General features: G+C 39.7%; 1 protein-coding gene across 18 annotated transcripts in view; it reads left to right on the top strand.

The window, feature by feature from the left end:
- The window catches only part of RIMS2 (regulating synaptic membrane exocytosis 2), a 799,605-nt gene that overhangs the window by 536,580 nt on the left and 244,822 nt on the right, over positions 1-18,203 (top strand). For 10 of the 18 annotated variants that reach the window (XM_045004549.1, XM_045004551.1, XM_045004550.1 and 7 more), the window contains 2 exons: positions 1,887-2,043; positions 6,166-6,282. In XM_045004549.1, the coding sequence (XP_044860484.1) occupies positions 1,887-2,043; positions 6,166-6,282 (274 nt within the window). The remainder of the gene's footprint in view (positions 1-1,886; positions 2,044-6,165; positions 6,283-18,203) is intronic. The other 8 variants (XM_045004555.1, XM_045004557.1, XM_045004552.1 and 5 more) reach the window with 1 other exon arrangement.

Below are 18,203 nucleotides of genomic sequence, written 5' to 3'. Positions count from 1 at the left end.
GTTTCTGGGATCACCCTGTTTTCCTCCCCATGAGAGGTGAAGGCAGAAGCAACCTTGTATGCCACTGTACACACTGACTGGATTCAAGTGTGCCTAGAGACATCCAGCAAGGCAGTCAGGGACAACAGCTGTGAATCTCTTTCCCTTTTACCTAAACAAGAAACTACAACTCTTCTGCTCGTGACACCAGGAAGAGACCAGACTATTAAAGGACATGGTGATGGTGGTGTCTGCATGCCTCTCTATCGGTACCTTTCTGTTAGCAAAGGTTCTGACAAGCTTAGATGTAAGGGTTTGATTATCCTAGTAGTCTGATATAGGCTCAAACTTGTACGATTCTCAGCTTTGTTGCAGAGAGCAGTGACTGTTCCCACAGATAATTACTCAGAACCAGACTGTCTTGCTCTCTCCCATGCTGAGAACCTTTGGAAAGTTTGGTTCTGTCAGGGTAGAGTTCCATAGGTGTTCTATCTCAAGTCCTGCTGTTATCTCAGATATTTGCCAGAAGGATTTATAACTTTAAGTGGCAACATTTTTCAGTATGGTGCAATCAGGCCATTGTGGATCCCTTTCAGTACCCCTCGCCAAACTACTTGACTGCCTTCTTCTGGATGAAAAATCAATTCCATCCATGTTTATTGGGTAACTACTATGTCTTGTCATAAACTCTTTGAAGACCAGTGTCTCTGCAGCCCCTTGTCATCAGGATTAGTTTTAAAATTCTTCCATCTCTTGTGACACAGCTCCCTGTATCATTGGATATTAGTATGGTCCCGACAAATGTCATGAAAGCTCCTATACAGCTGCTCAGTATCTGTGATCCCATATTTATTAGCTAGAAGATAATGTTCCTAGGGCGGTGACTTCATTTTCAGGAACTGGCAGATTTAAGTAGGACAATATGATGATATTTACTTATCTGCAATTCCTTCCAAGGCTGGAGATATATTTCCACCTTAATGAGTCTATCATCCTTTCAACATTTATTTCATATTCATATGCTCATCCTGCTGAGTCTCTTCTCCATAAACTTGATATTAAATGAGTTTCTTCTTTGTGTATATGAAATACCTTAGAAAGTCTGTCCATTTCGTTTTTTCCCCTTTGATTCCATTTCTTTCTGTTAATGTCTGTAGAATGGGTACAGCTGTCATAAAAAGGACCATTTGTTTGCATTTTGCCATCTGATTCCATTTTCTATTTCTATAGCTTGGTAGGTTTTCTGTTAGGACTTCTAATGAGTCATACTATCTAAACATCAAGGATGTTAACTTCAGGACATCCACATTTTCCTTCTTACATACACTTACAAAGCAATCACTATTGCTTAAATTTGATCCCAAGAGTGGAATCCCATTTCAGTATGTCAGTGTTGCTCAACCTATTTCTGAAGTAGGAGCTCCCAAACCTTCCCCCTGCACCCTCCCCTGGCCCCTAGAGTTTTACTTTTCTTTTAGGATCATCAATTTTTGAACTATTTTGAATTATGAAAAGTGATGGATCATGACATTACACCATTTGTTAGAAATTGCAGTAACTAATTTTGTAATATTTGTTCTAATAAAAAATTCTATTTTAAATTAATGTAATTAATGCATCATATTCTTCACAGATCTTTTTACTCTATATTACTGTTTGGATATATGACAATTTTAGTGCTAGTCATTTGAAGGAAATTCCATCATAAATGTAGGAAACATACCTATACACATATTTTATGGTTCATGCATTTTAAAACAGACATATGTCTGTCAACAGTCAAAACAACATTGCCATATTCTTCATGTTTTATGGCATCTTTAACAAGTGCTACATATTTAATAAAATAGAAAATAAACAAACCCAAATGTGATTTTAGTTTTGCTCATCTTTTGTATTTTCTTTAGATTACCGACATAATGGAAGAGATCTTCAGAGTTCAACGTTATCAGTGCCAGAACAAGTGATGTCATCCAATCACTGCTCTCGGTCAGGGTCCCCTCACCGTACAGATAGTATAGGACGGACTAGATCTTGGTCTCCCAGTGTCCCTCCTCCACAAAGGTAAATCACTATATAGATTCAATGACTGGGAGGGTATGAAATTAAGTGCTGTTGAAATCCATGAGGATGTCTGAAATAACCGTCACCCCCAAGAAAAATAGTGAATGACAGAAACACAGAGTAATTGGTTTGCTCTTTATGAAATAATGAAAAATGAGTTTTTAATAATATAGCCATGTGTAAATTATTCCTTCACTTTTTTTACATCAGTCTGATACAAAATACATTCCAATCGAAAGCAATAGAAATTTTTATCCCCTTTCTTTTAAAGAGAGATTTATAAGGTTAAAGGTTTTATGATCTGAGGTGTTCTTGTTTTTGTTTTTAATCAGTTTTGTCAATGGCTATTTTCTACCACTATGGTAAATGACCAAGCCTGGGGAAATCCAAAGATTCTGTATCTCAATATTTTTTTACACATTTTGGAAGTAACAAAAATAGATTAACACTTCTACAACCACTTTTTATACAGAAAATAATATACATCTTTTTTCTCAAGCAGCCTCTGATCCTGTGAAACAAAGATCAGGACATTTTTCTTATACCCCAACTACATAAGGCAATGACTACTACAGGACTGAAAATACTATTTAAAAACGGTCTTGTTAAACATGGACAGACATTGCCCTCGTGGAAATGGTTTCCTTCAAGAGGATGCAAAAATAGAGATATAGAGTAGAATGGGTTTCCTCTTGGTGTTTAGTGTCACTTTCGAGGGCCAGGTCCCCAGCTACTGTAATTTAGTATAGCTACACTGATATCAGTGGAGTTGCACTGATTTAATACCAGCTGATGATCTGGCCATAATGTTAATATTGCCTGTTAAACTTTGAGTGCACAGTGTTGAATATTCTGAACCAAGTACATGTTGGCATGCTCTTCCATAGGAATTCTACTTCTCTCTCTCTTTTTTTGTTTTCCCTTTTCTCCTTTTCTCCTTTGTTCTTTTTTTAGATTAAGCTGTTAACGTACTCGTCCTCTTATTCATTCATTCATTCATTCATTTATTTACTTAGTTACTTACTATTTTCTCACTAAACATATTTTTATTATTTTTTATTACTTATGCACAGATAACATCACACACATTATCATAATTCATCACATACGGGTAACTGATGATAGGTTCCTACCTAAAAATCCAGTAAAATAAATAAATACAACCCTACTATAAATAAAAACCTAATTAGGAAGTAGCTAAATAGGACACACAGAGGGGCTTATTCTGGTCTCATTTACTTAAATCGAGATTGGGTATTTTTCTAAAAGATATGCTCTAAGTCAAGCATAGCTATTGAACTTGAAGCAGGGATTAATACAGGGAAGTCATATGGCCTGTGTTATGTCAGAAGTCAGATAAGATGATCACAATGGTACCTTCTGGCCTTAACATCTATGAACATATGACATGATTAGAAAATAATTTAGCAAGTGTTCTGGGTATGGATCTAATGTACTTGGGTTCCAACACTGCTGATGACCTTTGGGGAGGATCAATATGATTCCACTAGATAGGATTTTTTTTTCAGTTTGCCTTTAGTATACCTAGGAAATACCATTTTTTAAACGTTAAAATAACATTAAGGCAACAGTCTCAAGTACTCAAAACGTAGGAAATGCCAGAATTAAGTTTACCTATACAAACTTCTTCAGTCCCCTTGCATGGCATTAGTATTCTGTCTTTAATTATGTGCTCACATACTAGTTGTGCCTCATTCAATGCACAGGATGAACATTTAATGAGAAAGAAGACTGCAAGAAAAGAAAGGATGTTTTCTTGTATTTGCAGCCCTGGACTGAGACACAGGAGAGAACTGGGTTCTATTCCTGGCTCTGCCACAGACTTTGTATATGATGCTGAGTTAGGTTATCATAATTCATACATACCATACTCCAGGGGGAATTCTGCACTACTGTGTGTGCACAGAATTCATGGCCCCATAGATTTCTTTGCTTCCCCGCAGAAAAATTACTTCTGATGGGGAAGCTGCAAGAGCAGTCAGGTGCCCCTCCCTGGCAGTGCAGGAAGGTCAATTTGGGTGTCCAGAGCAGCTGATAGAGATGTAAATCACCATTGTGGGTGGGGCTGGGCAGTTGTGCAAGTGAGAGAGAGACACTCTGTCCCTCTCACTCGCTATTGCAGCACTCTCAGCATGGAGGGGAAGGGCTTTGGGGTGTTTCTGAGGAGGTAGGTGTGGAGCTGGCTCTGTCTTCTCAGGCAGAGCAGAATGTAGCAGCCTGCCTGCTTAGTAAATTGTTCTCATTGTTCTTAGTGAATACCGCCAGGAATATAAAACAGGTGTAAAAATTTTAAGGCTCCTTGACATTGCCAGAGTGGTGAAAAGGAGCTTCATTGTAAAGGACAGTGTGACCTTATAAATGTTTATGGTGCTTTAGGGATTAGAACTGGTCCAAATTTTTGGACTGAATAATTTCCTATCAAAATGTGCTCCATGAACTGTTTGTGACTGACCTTTCTGGAGATGATCAGTGGCGAATATAAATTGTGAGTTTGAGTCCCCAGCCCTCACTTGCTCTTCAGTTGCCTATAATGTAACACTGAGCATATGACTGCATATATTTGTTAACTAATAACTAGAAGTAAAGGGCCAATACTAGCTATATTACTATTAGACAAAGGGAGTTTGGGAATTTCCTCCAGTGCTCCCCACTCCCATTCTCCATCCACTGTACTGTAGTTTAAATACATTACCAAAATAATTGAAACTAACGTGATTATATTGTGTTATTTTGACAAAGAAAATATGCAGAATTCTGCAGAATTGTAAAATACTGGGTGCAGAATTTTTATTTGTTTGGTGCAGAATTTTTAAATTTTTTGGCACAGAATTCCCCCAGGAGTAATACAAGACTTAATTCTGGCACTTCCTAACATTTGAGTGTTTCACTTTACCACCCTATTATTTTGTTAACATAACTTTGTATGCACATATGTATTTATGTGTGCACGAATGCAGACATGCATATGTAACAAAAATATACTTGAATAAATATTTAAGGTATATACATCTTCTATGAAGATTATTGTCACTGCATACTTCATGATTTCATAGTATGGACCAAAAATGCCAAGAATACGGAAATACCTTATTATTCTGATTAATCTTGTTTGCATCATTAAAATTATAACACAGTTGTAATAAATATATGCATTTCCTGCATTGCATGATAGTCTTTAAACATCTTTCTTAATAAACTCTGTGAACATACAAATGAAAATATCCTATTGCATTTACCTGATAAACTTTGCAGTTGATAGTACTATCTTCCTTTCTTCCTGCTACTGGTTGATTTGTTCTGTGGTGCAGCAGGAGGAGAGGGGTCATTGGATACCACTGGTTATCAGAGTTTATATTGAATAAATTATGGGTGAAAGCTTGGCTCCACTGAAGTCAGTGGTAAAACTTCAGTGTAGCCAGGATTTCATCACTATAATAATTACTTGTTGCTACTAGAATATAGAAAATGTTTAATTTAAATACATCTTCCTTTAAACTCCTAGATTATGCAAATTAAATTATTGTGCTGCTTTCATTGCAAAACTTATATCTAGTGATTTGTACAGGTGATAATTTGCTTGGCAGGCTGAATTTACTTAGTAGTCCTCATTTCACTCCATAGTAGATTGCTTCTGCCTAATATGGCAAAACACCAGCCCTGTATTTGATGGACCCTGAAACATTCTAGTTCTCTACAATAAATCTCTCAGTTAGAAAGCAGACTTCTGCTACAATGCATCACTCTATAAGTACAATGGCTCAAATCCTCTCCTGTGTTAAAGTCGCAGTATCTGTGGCACAAAGGTAGTGCCTTTTTTCTTTGAAATAATTATAGCCATTACATCAAAAGCTCATACCCAAGAAAGCTCATGCTCTAATACGTCTGTTAGTCTATAAGGTGCCACAGGACTCTTTGCTGCTTTTACATCAAAACAATTCACCATGAGACTTATTATTATGTAACAGTACAAGTATGTGAAAGATAGACCTTTTAAAGCTTTTTTATAGCTGACATTTTCATTAACAGAACTAATTTTACAAATCAGTATAAGGACATGGTGCACTACTCACCCTAAGACTTTGATGGCTTTTATGTCCTCAGTAGGAATGTGGAACAGGGACCCCGAGGGACTCGATCTACTGCTGCACATTATAATACCATGAACCGAATGGATAGACATCGTGCAATAGATGACCACTACTCCCTAGACAGAGAGAGGTAAAAATCATATAGGAATTAGAAACCTCTTTAGTCTATAGTCATCACAAGTGAATTATATCAGTGTGATGTATTAACCCTAAATTCAGGTAACTAAAGTAAACAAAAAACCCACAGAAACCTACATAGCCTCAGAGTTCCATAGATGATATCTCTGCTATTCTTTTTAGTGGTTTAATATTTAAAATTCACAGTGTGTACAGGGCTGCCTGAACTGCCATCTTGTATCCTCTTCGAAAGAAAGAAAACAGAAAATCTTTGAGGTGTATCTGTTACACCAGCAGCAAGACTGATTCTCTGTGCATTTGATTTTATTTTGACTATTTTCAATTCTTTAAACAATGTTTGTTGTTTACTGTGTTTGTAATGTCTCCAAACTGGCGAATATGTTGAAAAATATGTAGCAGAATTCTTAGTTGATAATTTTCACTGCTGTATGAAAATTACATAAAAGTCCATATTTTGTACTCAGTGTTTGTGAAAAACTCCCCTTGGGTATAGTGGAAGTAGCATGCATATAGCAAAAGTAAAATATGGCATAGTTCTTATCTGTTCTTAACTTTATGAGCCATTTACCCTTAAAATAAGCTTCTTTGCTGTTCTCTGAGATCAGAATTGGGCCTTGTGTGTTTACAGTGCACATCTCACCATGATAGAAAGATTTCTGATGAACAGGGCTTCATAAATCATGAGCAGAGACATATCAACCTGTCTGAATATTACTGAGTTAGAAGTGAGATACAGTTTATAGTCGGATAGTGTAGCTCATTTTGCTGTATTACCTGAAGTATCTTCTGCCTTTAGTTAAAAAAAAAGAAAAGGTCTGTGTGCTTGTCACCACGACTTTGGGTCATAAAACAAAAAGAGAAAGCATTTGTCTCCCTTAGTTTTAAAATACTTCTTCACTTGAGTACGTTTTGAGCATCAAGATGTAATATACCCATCACAATTATGCAGGCAAGATTGCTAAATACTGTAGCATTTGTTTTTTACAGATACCAATGAGCAATAGAGATATATTTTCCCATCTTCACTTATCATACGTCGTGGGAATTTATGTAGTTGCTGTATGCCAAATTAATATTTTTGCAGATTATTAGTAAAGATGGATTATCTAATAAGTGACATCAAAATTACATAACTGAAGTTGTTAACAATAATCCAATTAAGAATTTAGGAAATTGAGTTAAGTATATTGAACAGAAAAGACCATTGTGTTTTAAAAGGGTATTAATGTTATGGTCCATAAATGTGAGGCACACAATCCCCAGGCAAATCTCAACTTGTAGTTATTTTATATATAATCAGAGGTGAAAGTAAGCCGATCCGGTCCGGCATAGAGCCGGTATACAGCCAAACATATCGGCAGGGGGCAGCTTCCCCAGGCAGGCAATTTAAAAGGGCCCGGGCCTCCCGGCAGCGTCTGGAGCCCCTGACCCTATAAATCGCTGCCAGAGCCCCACTGCCAGAGCCCCAGGTAGCGGCAATGGCCAGGAGCCCCGGGGCTCCAGCGGTGATTTAAAGGACCCGGGGCTCCCGTACACTGCTACCGCCAGGGGCGGCTCTAGGCTTTTTGCCGCCCCAAGCACGGCAGAAAGGCTGCCTTCGGTGGCTTGCCTGTGGAGGGTCCGCCGAAGCCACGGGACCAGCGGACCCTCTGCAGGCAAGCTGCTGAAGGCAGCCTGCCTGCGACAGAGTGCCCCCCCACGGCTTGCCGCCCCAAGAAGGCGCTTGGCGTGCTGGGGCCTGGAGCCGCCCCTGGCTACCACAGCCGGAGCCCTGGGCCCTTTAAATCACCACCAGCGCCCCACTGCCAGAGCCCTAGGGTAGTGGCAGTGGCCAGAACCCCTGACCCTTTAAATTGCTGCCAGAGTACCCTGGTTCCCAGCCAGCGCCACAACTACTGCTACCATGAGGCTCCAGCAGTGACTTAAAGGGCCCAGAACTCCTGGCCTCTGCTACTGAAGCCGGAGCCTCGGGTCCTTTAAATGGCTGCTGGAGCCCCGGGGTAGCGGCAGCGATTTAAAGGCCCCCTCCCTTCTGCCCAAGGCCCCACCCCTTCCACCCAAGGGGACCCCCACACACCTGGTCAGGACCCCAGCCCTGCATAGCAGTAAATCCCTTAAGTTACTTGCACCCCGTATATAATCCATGTAAAAATCAGTATCAGAAAAATTTTGACAAAACAGCAAATGCATAAAAGTGAAATACTGAAAAGCAAACAATTTTTTTGTTCTAGATTTATAACTGTATTTGTTAGAAATATACATAGATTGTGTATTTATCTTTACAGATTTCTTGTATTAGAATCTTTGCCCGGGTTTTGTAATTATGCCATCACCAGGAGAAACATTACTTAGCTGGGTGTTGAGGCCAGTTTATTTAATTTTGATGTCCTAAAGCAATTAACTCAGGATTGTAACTAATGAATGTCTTTTTTTGGAATGGGGGAAAAAAACCCAGAGTGCTCTTGGGTATTATTATATAGTCAATAGTCATGAAGCTCTGGCTCTTTGAAGCACCACATATAGGTCTTGTAGAAACTGTTTTCATGCCTGAGTTTGGTCTCAGGCAGACGCTCTCCTTGTTACCGTACAAATGCACACACAACAGTGCAGGGGGTGCTGAACAGAACCACTAGAATCCCTCCTCATCACTTCAAGCAGATACATCCTGCTTCAGTGCACTTTGGGTGGGGGAGCATTAATTAGATAATGGACATTTTGTTAACAGGTGTGTCAAAAAATACACAAGAGTTGTGACACTATGTTTTGGCATTGCACTGGGATGTTTGCAGCAGTAGCATAGTGTTGTATCAGTACAAAGGTACTCTGTACTGTGATCATGCAATATCATGATGCAAACAAGACAGTAGATGCTCAGGACGATGTTTCTTAGTTTATGGCACTCTGGAACTTCATTAGCTAACAGAGTGGCTCACCAGATTTGTAAGGATGAAGATTAATGATTTTTTGGTTTTATGCTTATTTTCATGATTTTCTTGAACTTCCATATGTGGCAACACTTGAAGAATTATTTTTCTTGTATTTTCCCTCTCCAAACAAATACTTTATATACTGTTCTGTATTTAAAAACAAGCCAACCAACTATACATGTATCCTGTCTATCGTGTGTTATTAGCAGTATAACCCAAACTTTCAGTATAACCCAAACATTGAAGTTTCTGTTGTGAAATAAAGAAGGAATGTGAATGGGAAGGTAATTAAAGAATCAAAACAATAGTATTTCTGAGATGCGGCAACCAGATCTGTATGCAGTATTCAAGATGTGGGCGTACCATGGATTTATATAGTGGCATTATGATATTTTGTCTAATTATCTACCCGTTTCCTAATGATTCCTGACATTCTGTTAGCTTTTTTGAGTGCCGCTGCATATTGTGGAGATGTTTTCAGAGAACTATCCATGATAATGCCATGATCTTCCTCTAGTGGAACAGCTAATTTAGACTCAATCATTTTGTATGTATAGTTGGAATTATGTTTTCAAATGTGCATTATTTGCAATTATCTACATTTTAATTTCATCTGTCATTTTCTTGCCCAGCCTCCAGTTTTCTGAGATCCCTTCTCAGTCAGCTTTGGACTTAACTATCCAGAGTAATTTTTTATCATGTGAAAACTTTGCCACCTCACCATTTACCCCTTTTTCCAGATCAGTTATGAATATGTTGAATGGCACTGCGCGAACTCATCGTGCCCTGGGTCAGGCAGGAAATATTTGAGTGGGTTTATCAAAACCCAGAGTGGGAAAAATTCAAAACAAACAAACAACACACACCCTGAAATATCCCAGAAAACCCACTATTTATATCACAAGAGCTTCTAAATGATGTTCCTGAGGGTGGGGATGAGCTGCTCAGCAGCACACAAGGTCATACAGACATTAGTGATATTTACTTTTAGCAAATTCCACATTTCTGTATTGAAGCCACCTCACACTGCAGATATTGCTGCCCAGAACCCGATAGCATATGCTCTCACCTTTCCATTGAGAATCCCATTGCAACTGGCAGGACCAGGAAACTCTTGTCCCCTATCTCCTCAGGGATCCTGCAAGCAATTAGGGATGGTAACAAAGAAATAAAAGAAGAACTCTAAGTAAAAATGGATGACATTGAGACTAAACTAACTTCAGTAAAGACAGACCCAGGCAGTTAGAATCATCCAACAAAAATAAGTGTTTGTTGTTGTTTTATTTTTTTAAAGGGAGAATTGAGAGGATCTGAAAAACAGATCCAGAATGAGAAATGGAAGAGTTGTTTTCTTCTTAGAAGAAGCAAAACACACCAGTGTAAGAAACTTGGTGGGAAACCTGCTAAAATATGTCTTTTCCATAGATTCCAAGGCCAGCAGGGACCATTCTGATCATCTAGTCTCACCTCCTGTATAACATAGGCCGTAGAACTTCACCAAAATAATTTCTAGAGCAGTGGTTTTCAAACTTATTTCATTGGGTCTGTAGTTGTTTCTGCCCTCCTCCCCTAAGTACATATACTGCCACCCAGCTCTGAAGGCAGAACGGAGAGCAGTGGCTCCTGGCTGGGCGCTCAGCTCTGAAGGCAGTGAAGGCCAGCTCTGAAGGCCAGCAGCAGCACAGAAGTAAGGGTGGCAATGTGAAAAGTGATATTTGTCAATATCACTTTTCACAGCAGGTTTAGTGCCCCATTGCCACCCTTACTTCTGTGCTCCTGCTGCCACCCCAGAGCTGACAGCCGGAGCCCTGCTGCCTCCAGGTGAGGGATTGGAGCGTGAGGGGAAATGAGCGCCCTGGCTGTCTCCCAGTGAGGGACTGAGGGGCAGGGAAGGAGAGCTCAAGCCTGGGCGGCAGGGCTTGGGCTGTCAGCCCCAGGGGTGGGATTGGGATTTTGGCAGTCAGCCCCAGGATTGCGGGGCTCAGGCTGTTCCCCTTATCTCCTCTCCCCCAGCCACCCAGGTGTGCACCGGGCTGACTGGCAGACCTATTAATAATAATTTAAAAAAAACCACACAGCTCGTGCCTTCCTTGACACATTTCCACGCCTCCTTTGGGAGGCCTGCCCCAGAGTTTGAGAACTGATGTTCTAGAACATATCTTTTAGAAAAACATCCAAATTTAAAATTGTCAGTGATGGAGAATCCCCCATAACCTTTGGTAAATTGTTCCAGTGATTAATTACTCTCACCGTTAATAACTTAAGCCTTATTTCCAGTCTGAATTTTCCAGTTTCCACCTCAAGCCATTGGGTCATGTTGTACCTGTCTCTGCCAGAGTGAAGAGCTGATTATTGGTTTCCCATGTAGATATTTATAGACTGTAATCAAGTCACCTCTTTACCGTCTCTTTGTTAACCTAAATAGATTGAGCTCTTTGAATCTACTCGAGATTCCTCTGTTTATATATCCCAAGATTGCATTAGCTCTTTTGGCTACAGCATCACACTGGGATCACATGTTCAGCTGATTATCCAGCATGACCCTTGAATCTTATTCAGAGTAACTGCTTTCCAGGATAGAGTCCCCCATCCTGTAAGGATGGCCTGCGTTCTTTGTTCCTAGATATAGTTTTACATTTAGCGTTATTAAAATACATATTTAAAGAATTCACCCAAAATGTACAAAAACCTCTCAAAACCACTTCCCCAGAACTGTCATCTTTCACTTCCTGAATCAGAGATAAAGAAAATATACTTAAGTATGCCTGAGTAGAATCTATCACCTTCTAAAACACTTCCCACATCTCCTTCAACCCAGATTGTAAGTGATGTAGATGAGAGTTCTGAGGACAGAAAACTTCCTAAGAGAATGTAGAATAATATACTCTTTGCTATATTCCATGAAGCTGAGACAAGAACATCATAGGACTGTGGTTTTCTTACTGGCAGCCCTAAGGAATATAAGAATGCTTGTGTCATGGATTCATACTGAGAGCTTACCTATGGCTTTTATACAGACTCTCAGAGAGTATACCTCTTTAGAGCAAGGCCTGAGGCCTCCAATTTTTGTAGTGGCTCCACTACATCCATAGTGGCAGAACTACCTGCCACTCTGGCCCAAAATGTCCAGGATGCCATCTCTCTCTCTCTGCACTGGGAAGCAAAGTTCTTACAACAGTTTTCTGACACCTTAGTTCTTTGTTTCAAGTTCTAGTTGTACTATTTTCACATATTCTGCCTCCCTCAGCTGCCAGGTGGTACAAGTTAATGTCTGGTCCCTGATCTTCCATTGTATGTCTGAGGGTAAGTCCATTCATATGTTGACAGTTCTTGGTAGTTCATTCATACCTACCCAGACATGCCTACATGACCAACATCCATCTCTTATTCCCCTGCCCCAAAGAAGAAATTAACCCCCTCAGTCCTAGTAGGACACAATACAAAAGTGAGCAGGGAATCAAGTCATATATATTTTTCATAAAATGCAGTAATTTTGACATTTTTCACTGTTAGTGATGCAGAAGGAACAATTTCCTATTGACACAGACAAGACTCTCTTACTACTTTCAAGTCTAATGGCAGTGTAAATGTTCCCTGAAAATTTAATACTCAGAACTGAAAAACAAAATACCAACAAAGCAGCAAAGAAGACATAAACTTTTTTCTGCCTGGATGTAGGCTGAATCCTTAGCACTCAACCACTGAAATTGATTTATTTTATTATTTATTTTATTACAAACTGAACAGGAGTCAACAATGTGATGCTGTTGCAAAAAAAGCAAATGCCATTTTGGGTTGCATTAACAGAGGAATAGCATGCAAGTCATGGGAGGTAATAGTACCGCTCTACTTGGGGCTGGTTAGGCCTTAGCTGGAATAGTGTGTCCAATTTTGGTCACTGCTGTATAAAAAAGATGTAAAGAAACTGAAAAGGATCCAGAGGTGCTCAACAAAAATGATCAAAGAGATGGAATGGAAGCCATATGAGCATAGGCTGAAGGAACTGAGTATGTTTAGTTTGGAAAAGAGGAAGTTTAGGGGGGACATGATATTGATCTTCAAATACTTGAAAGGCTGCCATAAGAAAGATGGAGAAAAATAGTTCTCTCTTGCCACAGAAGGCAAGACGAGGCAATGGGTTCAAACTACAGCATAGCAGATTTAAATTAAATCTCAGGAAAAACTTCCTAACTGTAAGAACAGTAGGACAATGAAACAGAGTGCATAGGGAGGTTGTGGAAGCTCTTTCACTGGAGGTTTTCAAAAGGAGGATGGATAGCCATCTGACACAACAAATCCTGTATCTTGGCAGAGGAATAGACTAGATGATGCTTGTAATCCCTTCTAACCCTATGGTTCTGTGATTCTATGATTAATCCTTTAAAACATTAATTATTCTAAAAGTCATGTTTATATATCTTAATTAAAGGCCAATATTCCTTCTTTGATTTACTGAATTTTAATCGACACACTGGCATGTAGTCTTGATGACAGAGTTAAACTATAATTAAAATTGATAACCACCCAGTCTGATCATTTGATATATGTCAGAAATTTAGTGAGTGTATTTATAGCCCCAAAACTTAATTGTTTAAATTATTTTTTTAACAATGGAATTTATATATGTGTATTGTTTCATTTTGGTCAAAAGTCTACAGAGTTTTTTTAAAGCACTTTTATAATTGCTATAATTATACAATTTGAATTTGAATTAAACAAGCAATCTTGTTAAGAAATATAAAACCTTGCTTTATTATTATATTCTAAATCACTATTTTGATGTTTTAAATACATATATCAAAATGGGCAACTATGTTAATTGCATCTCATGGAGTGTCCATGCCTTAAACACTTTAGTCAAAAAGAAAAGACCTTTTGCACTCTAATTTTGCACCAATCTTACCTCCTACAAACTAATATCAGTAAAATGAAAAAGATGTGGTTGGGAAAGGTATATAAATTGCTGTCACACCACCAGCTTTGATGGTATTACTTTATCTAGCCATAAAAACTTCTCCTTACAATTAGCTTTTGTTAAAAAGCACTCTGAAGGTAGATTCTGAGCAACTGAAGGGCAGTCTAAGCAGGGAGGAAAGACAAACCTACCTAGATCATATGTTCTGAGCCAGATGGCTTTTTTGTTTGTATTTTAATATATGCTGGTGCTCAAGTGATTGTACTACTGAGCTCCCCCGCAAGGAACTTCAACCTCTCAATAAATGAAAGCTCAAGTTGTTTCTCTTCAGCACTATTTTAATGGAGAAGATTCGGGGTCTGCTTGGTTTAGTTCCTGGGTCTCACAGATATAAGGCAAACCCTGAAACCACAAACTTGGGTGTACTGTTGTTATTCATGTGTTTCTGAGTCTCTTTCTTGCAATAACTGTTTGTTTTTTAAGCCCCAGGACACAACTACTTCTGTTGAATAAGTAGCATGGAGTTGCTCTGATCACTTTCTGACCAAAATGAAAATTGCTTCTAACATGGCCTTTCTTTATCAGATTGTATCTGATTCTTCAACCCATGTATCCTTAAGAATCTCTATTGAAATAATTGCCTATTTTTATAAATGAAACTATTTTGATGTTTTAAAAAATATAATCAGTAGCAAATATACTTTCAAAAATACGGACAGGAAACTTTCCCTGATAGTAGATGGGAAGCCTTTAAGGCAGTCTCCTGTGTTTCCATCATTTCCTACATGTTATTTCTTAATAAACACTTGACTATAGACCAAAAATCTCAGAAGGGTATAGCTTTAGAAAAGGAACGAAACTACTCAGTTTCTCAAACCACAGGAACACTTCATATGAAAGGCACAAAGATATGGATATGACTGGGGAGACAAGAATGGGACACTCTTAGCCTGGTTCCAAAGACAAAAAGAAATAGCTAAAACTATAGCCACCCTCGTACTTAGTGCCTGATAAAACCGGAGGTTACTAATGTGACTAATGTAATTAGAGCACCAACTGAAGGAAAAATGATTGGGCAAGACATTGGAAAAGATAGATAAACAACCTGAGTAAACAATATGCAGATTGGACCCAAAAACATGTACTGACAGACGCTGCTTGGTGAAAGTTCAAAGGGGACAGACAAAATTGGCTTTACGCCACAGTTAAGCCCCGCACCCATTCCTGGGCCTGTTTATTGTGGTTTCTAGTGGTTGAGGATCCTCAGAATGCAGCAGTGCTCCAGCCATGCTCCCTTCCCACAGCCAGGTCCCTGACTTACCACCTCTGCCAGGATGGGGGCAGAACATTAGGCAGTGGCATAAGGCCTGCTCAGAGGGGAATGGAAACTGAAAAGAGGATAATTATTTTCTAAGGGCTCAGTTCTGTTGTTAAAAAAAAATCACAGAAATCAAAAACATTTAACTCTTTGCACTATAAGAAGAGCGGAAAGAAGGACAATACAGTGTACATATAACCTTTTAATGTTAATGTGTATGTGTTTACTGTATGTGTGTTCAGACCTGGACTTTGGTGTGTTGTGTGATTGGTCACCTGAAGGACATAGTATGGTTTCTGTTCCTTTATTGGCTACCTGAACCTTTATAAAGAAGTGGAGTGCCTAAAGAACTATTTGGACCATTTAAAGATGTAGGGAGCATTGTAAGGACCTTATGCACAGCAGGAGATAAGTGAGACCAGGAAATTTTAAAGAGACAAGGTGGGTGAGGTAATATCTCTTATTGGACCAACTTTTGTTGTTGAGAGAGAAAAGTTTTCAAGCCATACAGATCTCTTCCTCAGGTCTGGGAAAGGTACTCCCAGCGTCACAGCAAAATGCAAGATTGGAACAAACTGTTTAGTTAGCACATATTGTAAGGGACCATTCAAGGTAGAGTGGCCTCTTAACACCTCTGGAGTCATAAAACAAAAAGAGGGGGGTTAGTGGATTCCAGATTATTGTAACAAGCCATAAATCCAGTCTCTTTGTTCAGTCCATGATTTATATTGTCCAGCAGAGTAATTAATTTAAGCTCCCATGCTCATCTTTTGAAAGAGTTGTTTCCTTCGAGGTTGAGGACTGATAGGTCAGATAGTGCTCACCCACAGGTGATTGGGTGTTTTTGTCTTTTTATCATTTTCCTGTGTGAGTTCATGCAAGAGCATAGTAATTGTCTGGTCTCACCTACATAGTTGTTATTGGGCCATTTAGAATCATAGAATCATAGAATATCAGGGTTGGATGGGACCTCAGGAGGTCATCTAGTCCAACCCCCTGCTTAAAGCAGGACCAATTCCCAACTAAATCATCCCAGCCAGGGCTTTGTCAAGCCTGACCTTAAAAACCTCTAAGGAAGGAGATTCCACCACCTCCCTAGGTAACCCATTCCAGTGCTTCACCACTCTCTGAGAGAAAAAGTTTTTCCTAATATCCAACCTAAACCTCCCCCACTGCAACTTGAGACCATTACTCTTTGTTCTGTCATCAGGTACCACTGAGAACAGTCTAGATCCATCCTCTTTGGAACCCCCTTTCAGGTAGCTGAAATCAGCTATCAAATCCCCCCTCATTCTTCTCTTCTGCAGACTAAACAATCCCAGTTCCCTCAGCCTCTCCTCATAAGTCATGTGCTCTAGCCCCCTAATCATTTTTGTTGCCCTCCACTGGACTCTTTCCAATTTTTCCACATCCTTCTTGTAGTGTGCGGCCCAAAACTGGACACACTACTCCAGATGAGGCCTCACCAATGTCGAATAGAGAGGAATGATCACATCCCTCGATCTGCTGGCAATGCCCCTACTTATATATTTACTGCACTGGATGAGATATACCACATGTTGAGATAGGCATGTGTAGGATCCATGGATCTTGAAAGATATGTTGTGAAGGGTGTTGATCATCATAGCAGTGGAGCTATGTATGCAAGCTTTGTATCTGTTGTTCTGGCAGGGTCTGGTGTTGCTTTGAGTTGGTGTGTCCTGGTTTGTGGGGAGCTTGCTTCTGATGATGAGCTTGGAGAGGTTGGAGGGTTGTTTTGAGGCCATTAGAGGGAGTTAAAGATTTCTTTCAGGGTGGGGTCCCCATCTAGTATGGGTTATAGTTGTTTAATGATACTTTATATGGGTTTATAGTGGCTCAGTGCGGGGGCCCTCCCTCTCCGGGTCCTTGGGAGGCCACCCCGCCTCACTACGTCACTGATACGTCGGCTGCCTTGGGGAACAAAGTGGTCTCTGCTTGCAGCTGGGGCCCAGGCCTGTGCTCAGGATGGGTGGGAAACAAACAGTCAATTGGCCCCAGCCCTGGATCAAGGCAGGGCAACAAAGAATCTGAGGCTCAGGCCTGGGTGCAGGCTGAGCGGCAAATAAACAGTCAATTAGCCCAGGCTCTGGATCAAGACTGGGCAGGAAATAGTCCGAAGCTCAGGCTTCTGGCCTGGGGAAGGGGAGACTGTCACCCCCGGGTTGGGGTGGCAGGGAGGACGCAGGCCCATAGGGGGTTTTATTTCTGTATTGAAGCAAGTTTTCTCAGGGTATTTGGTATTTAAGACATTTAAAATCTTTTCCTGTCCTTTTTTGCGTATAACAAAGCATTACATTTAGCTATATATGTGGAATCCAGATATAAATACAGTGGGATTCCTTCCTGACTGAGGGAGAGGAAAGATATGTCTGATTTATTTGCTGTATAACAGACCTCATGTTCACACAAAGTAATTGTATATCTGTGTATATGAATGGTCATATTTGTGAACATTACAACCACAGCCTTATCTTTACATGGGTGTAATTGAAATTAATTGCTGCCATGTATTTTTTCCTATATACATCACAATGCATATTCGTCCATATACCTGAAAAGAATATGGACTGAATCTGCTAGTCTCTATTTTTGTCAAACTAGCCTATCAATTTGACCTACTTTCACCAGTTATTGACCACGATCATTGTTATGTAGTATATACAGAACACATGTGAGACTGGTGTGGTGAAAAGGACATGTAGTTCTACTGCAGAGGCAGTTTCTGTATCTGA

Source organism: Mauremys mutica, chromosome 2, assembly GCF_020497125.1.
Source record: "Mauremys mutica isolate MM-2020 ecotype Southern chromosome 2, ASM2049712v1, whole genome shotgun sequence".
Taxonomy (NCBI): Eukaryota; Metazoa; Chordata; order Testudines; family Geoemydidae; genus Mauremys; species Mauremys mutica.
The sequence above is the reverse complement of the archived record's forward strand: the minus strand, read 5'-3'. Positions and strand labels throughout refer to the sequence as shown.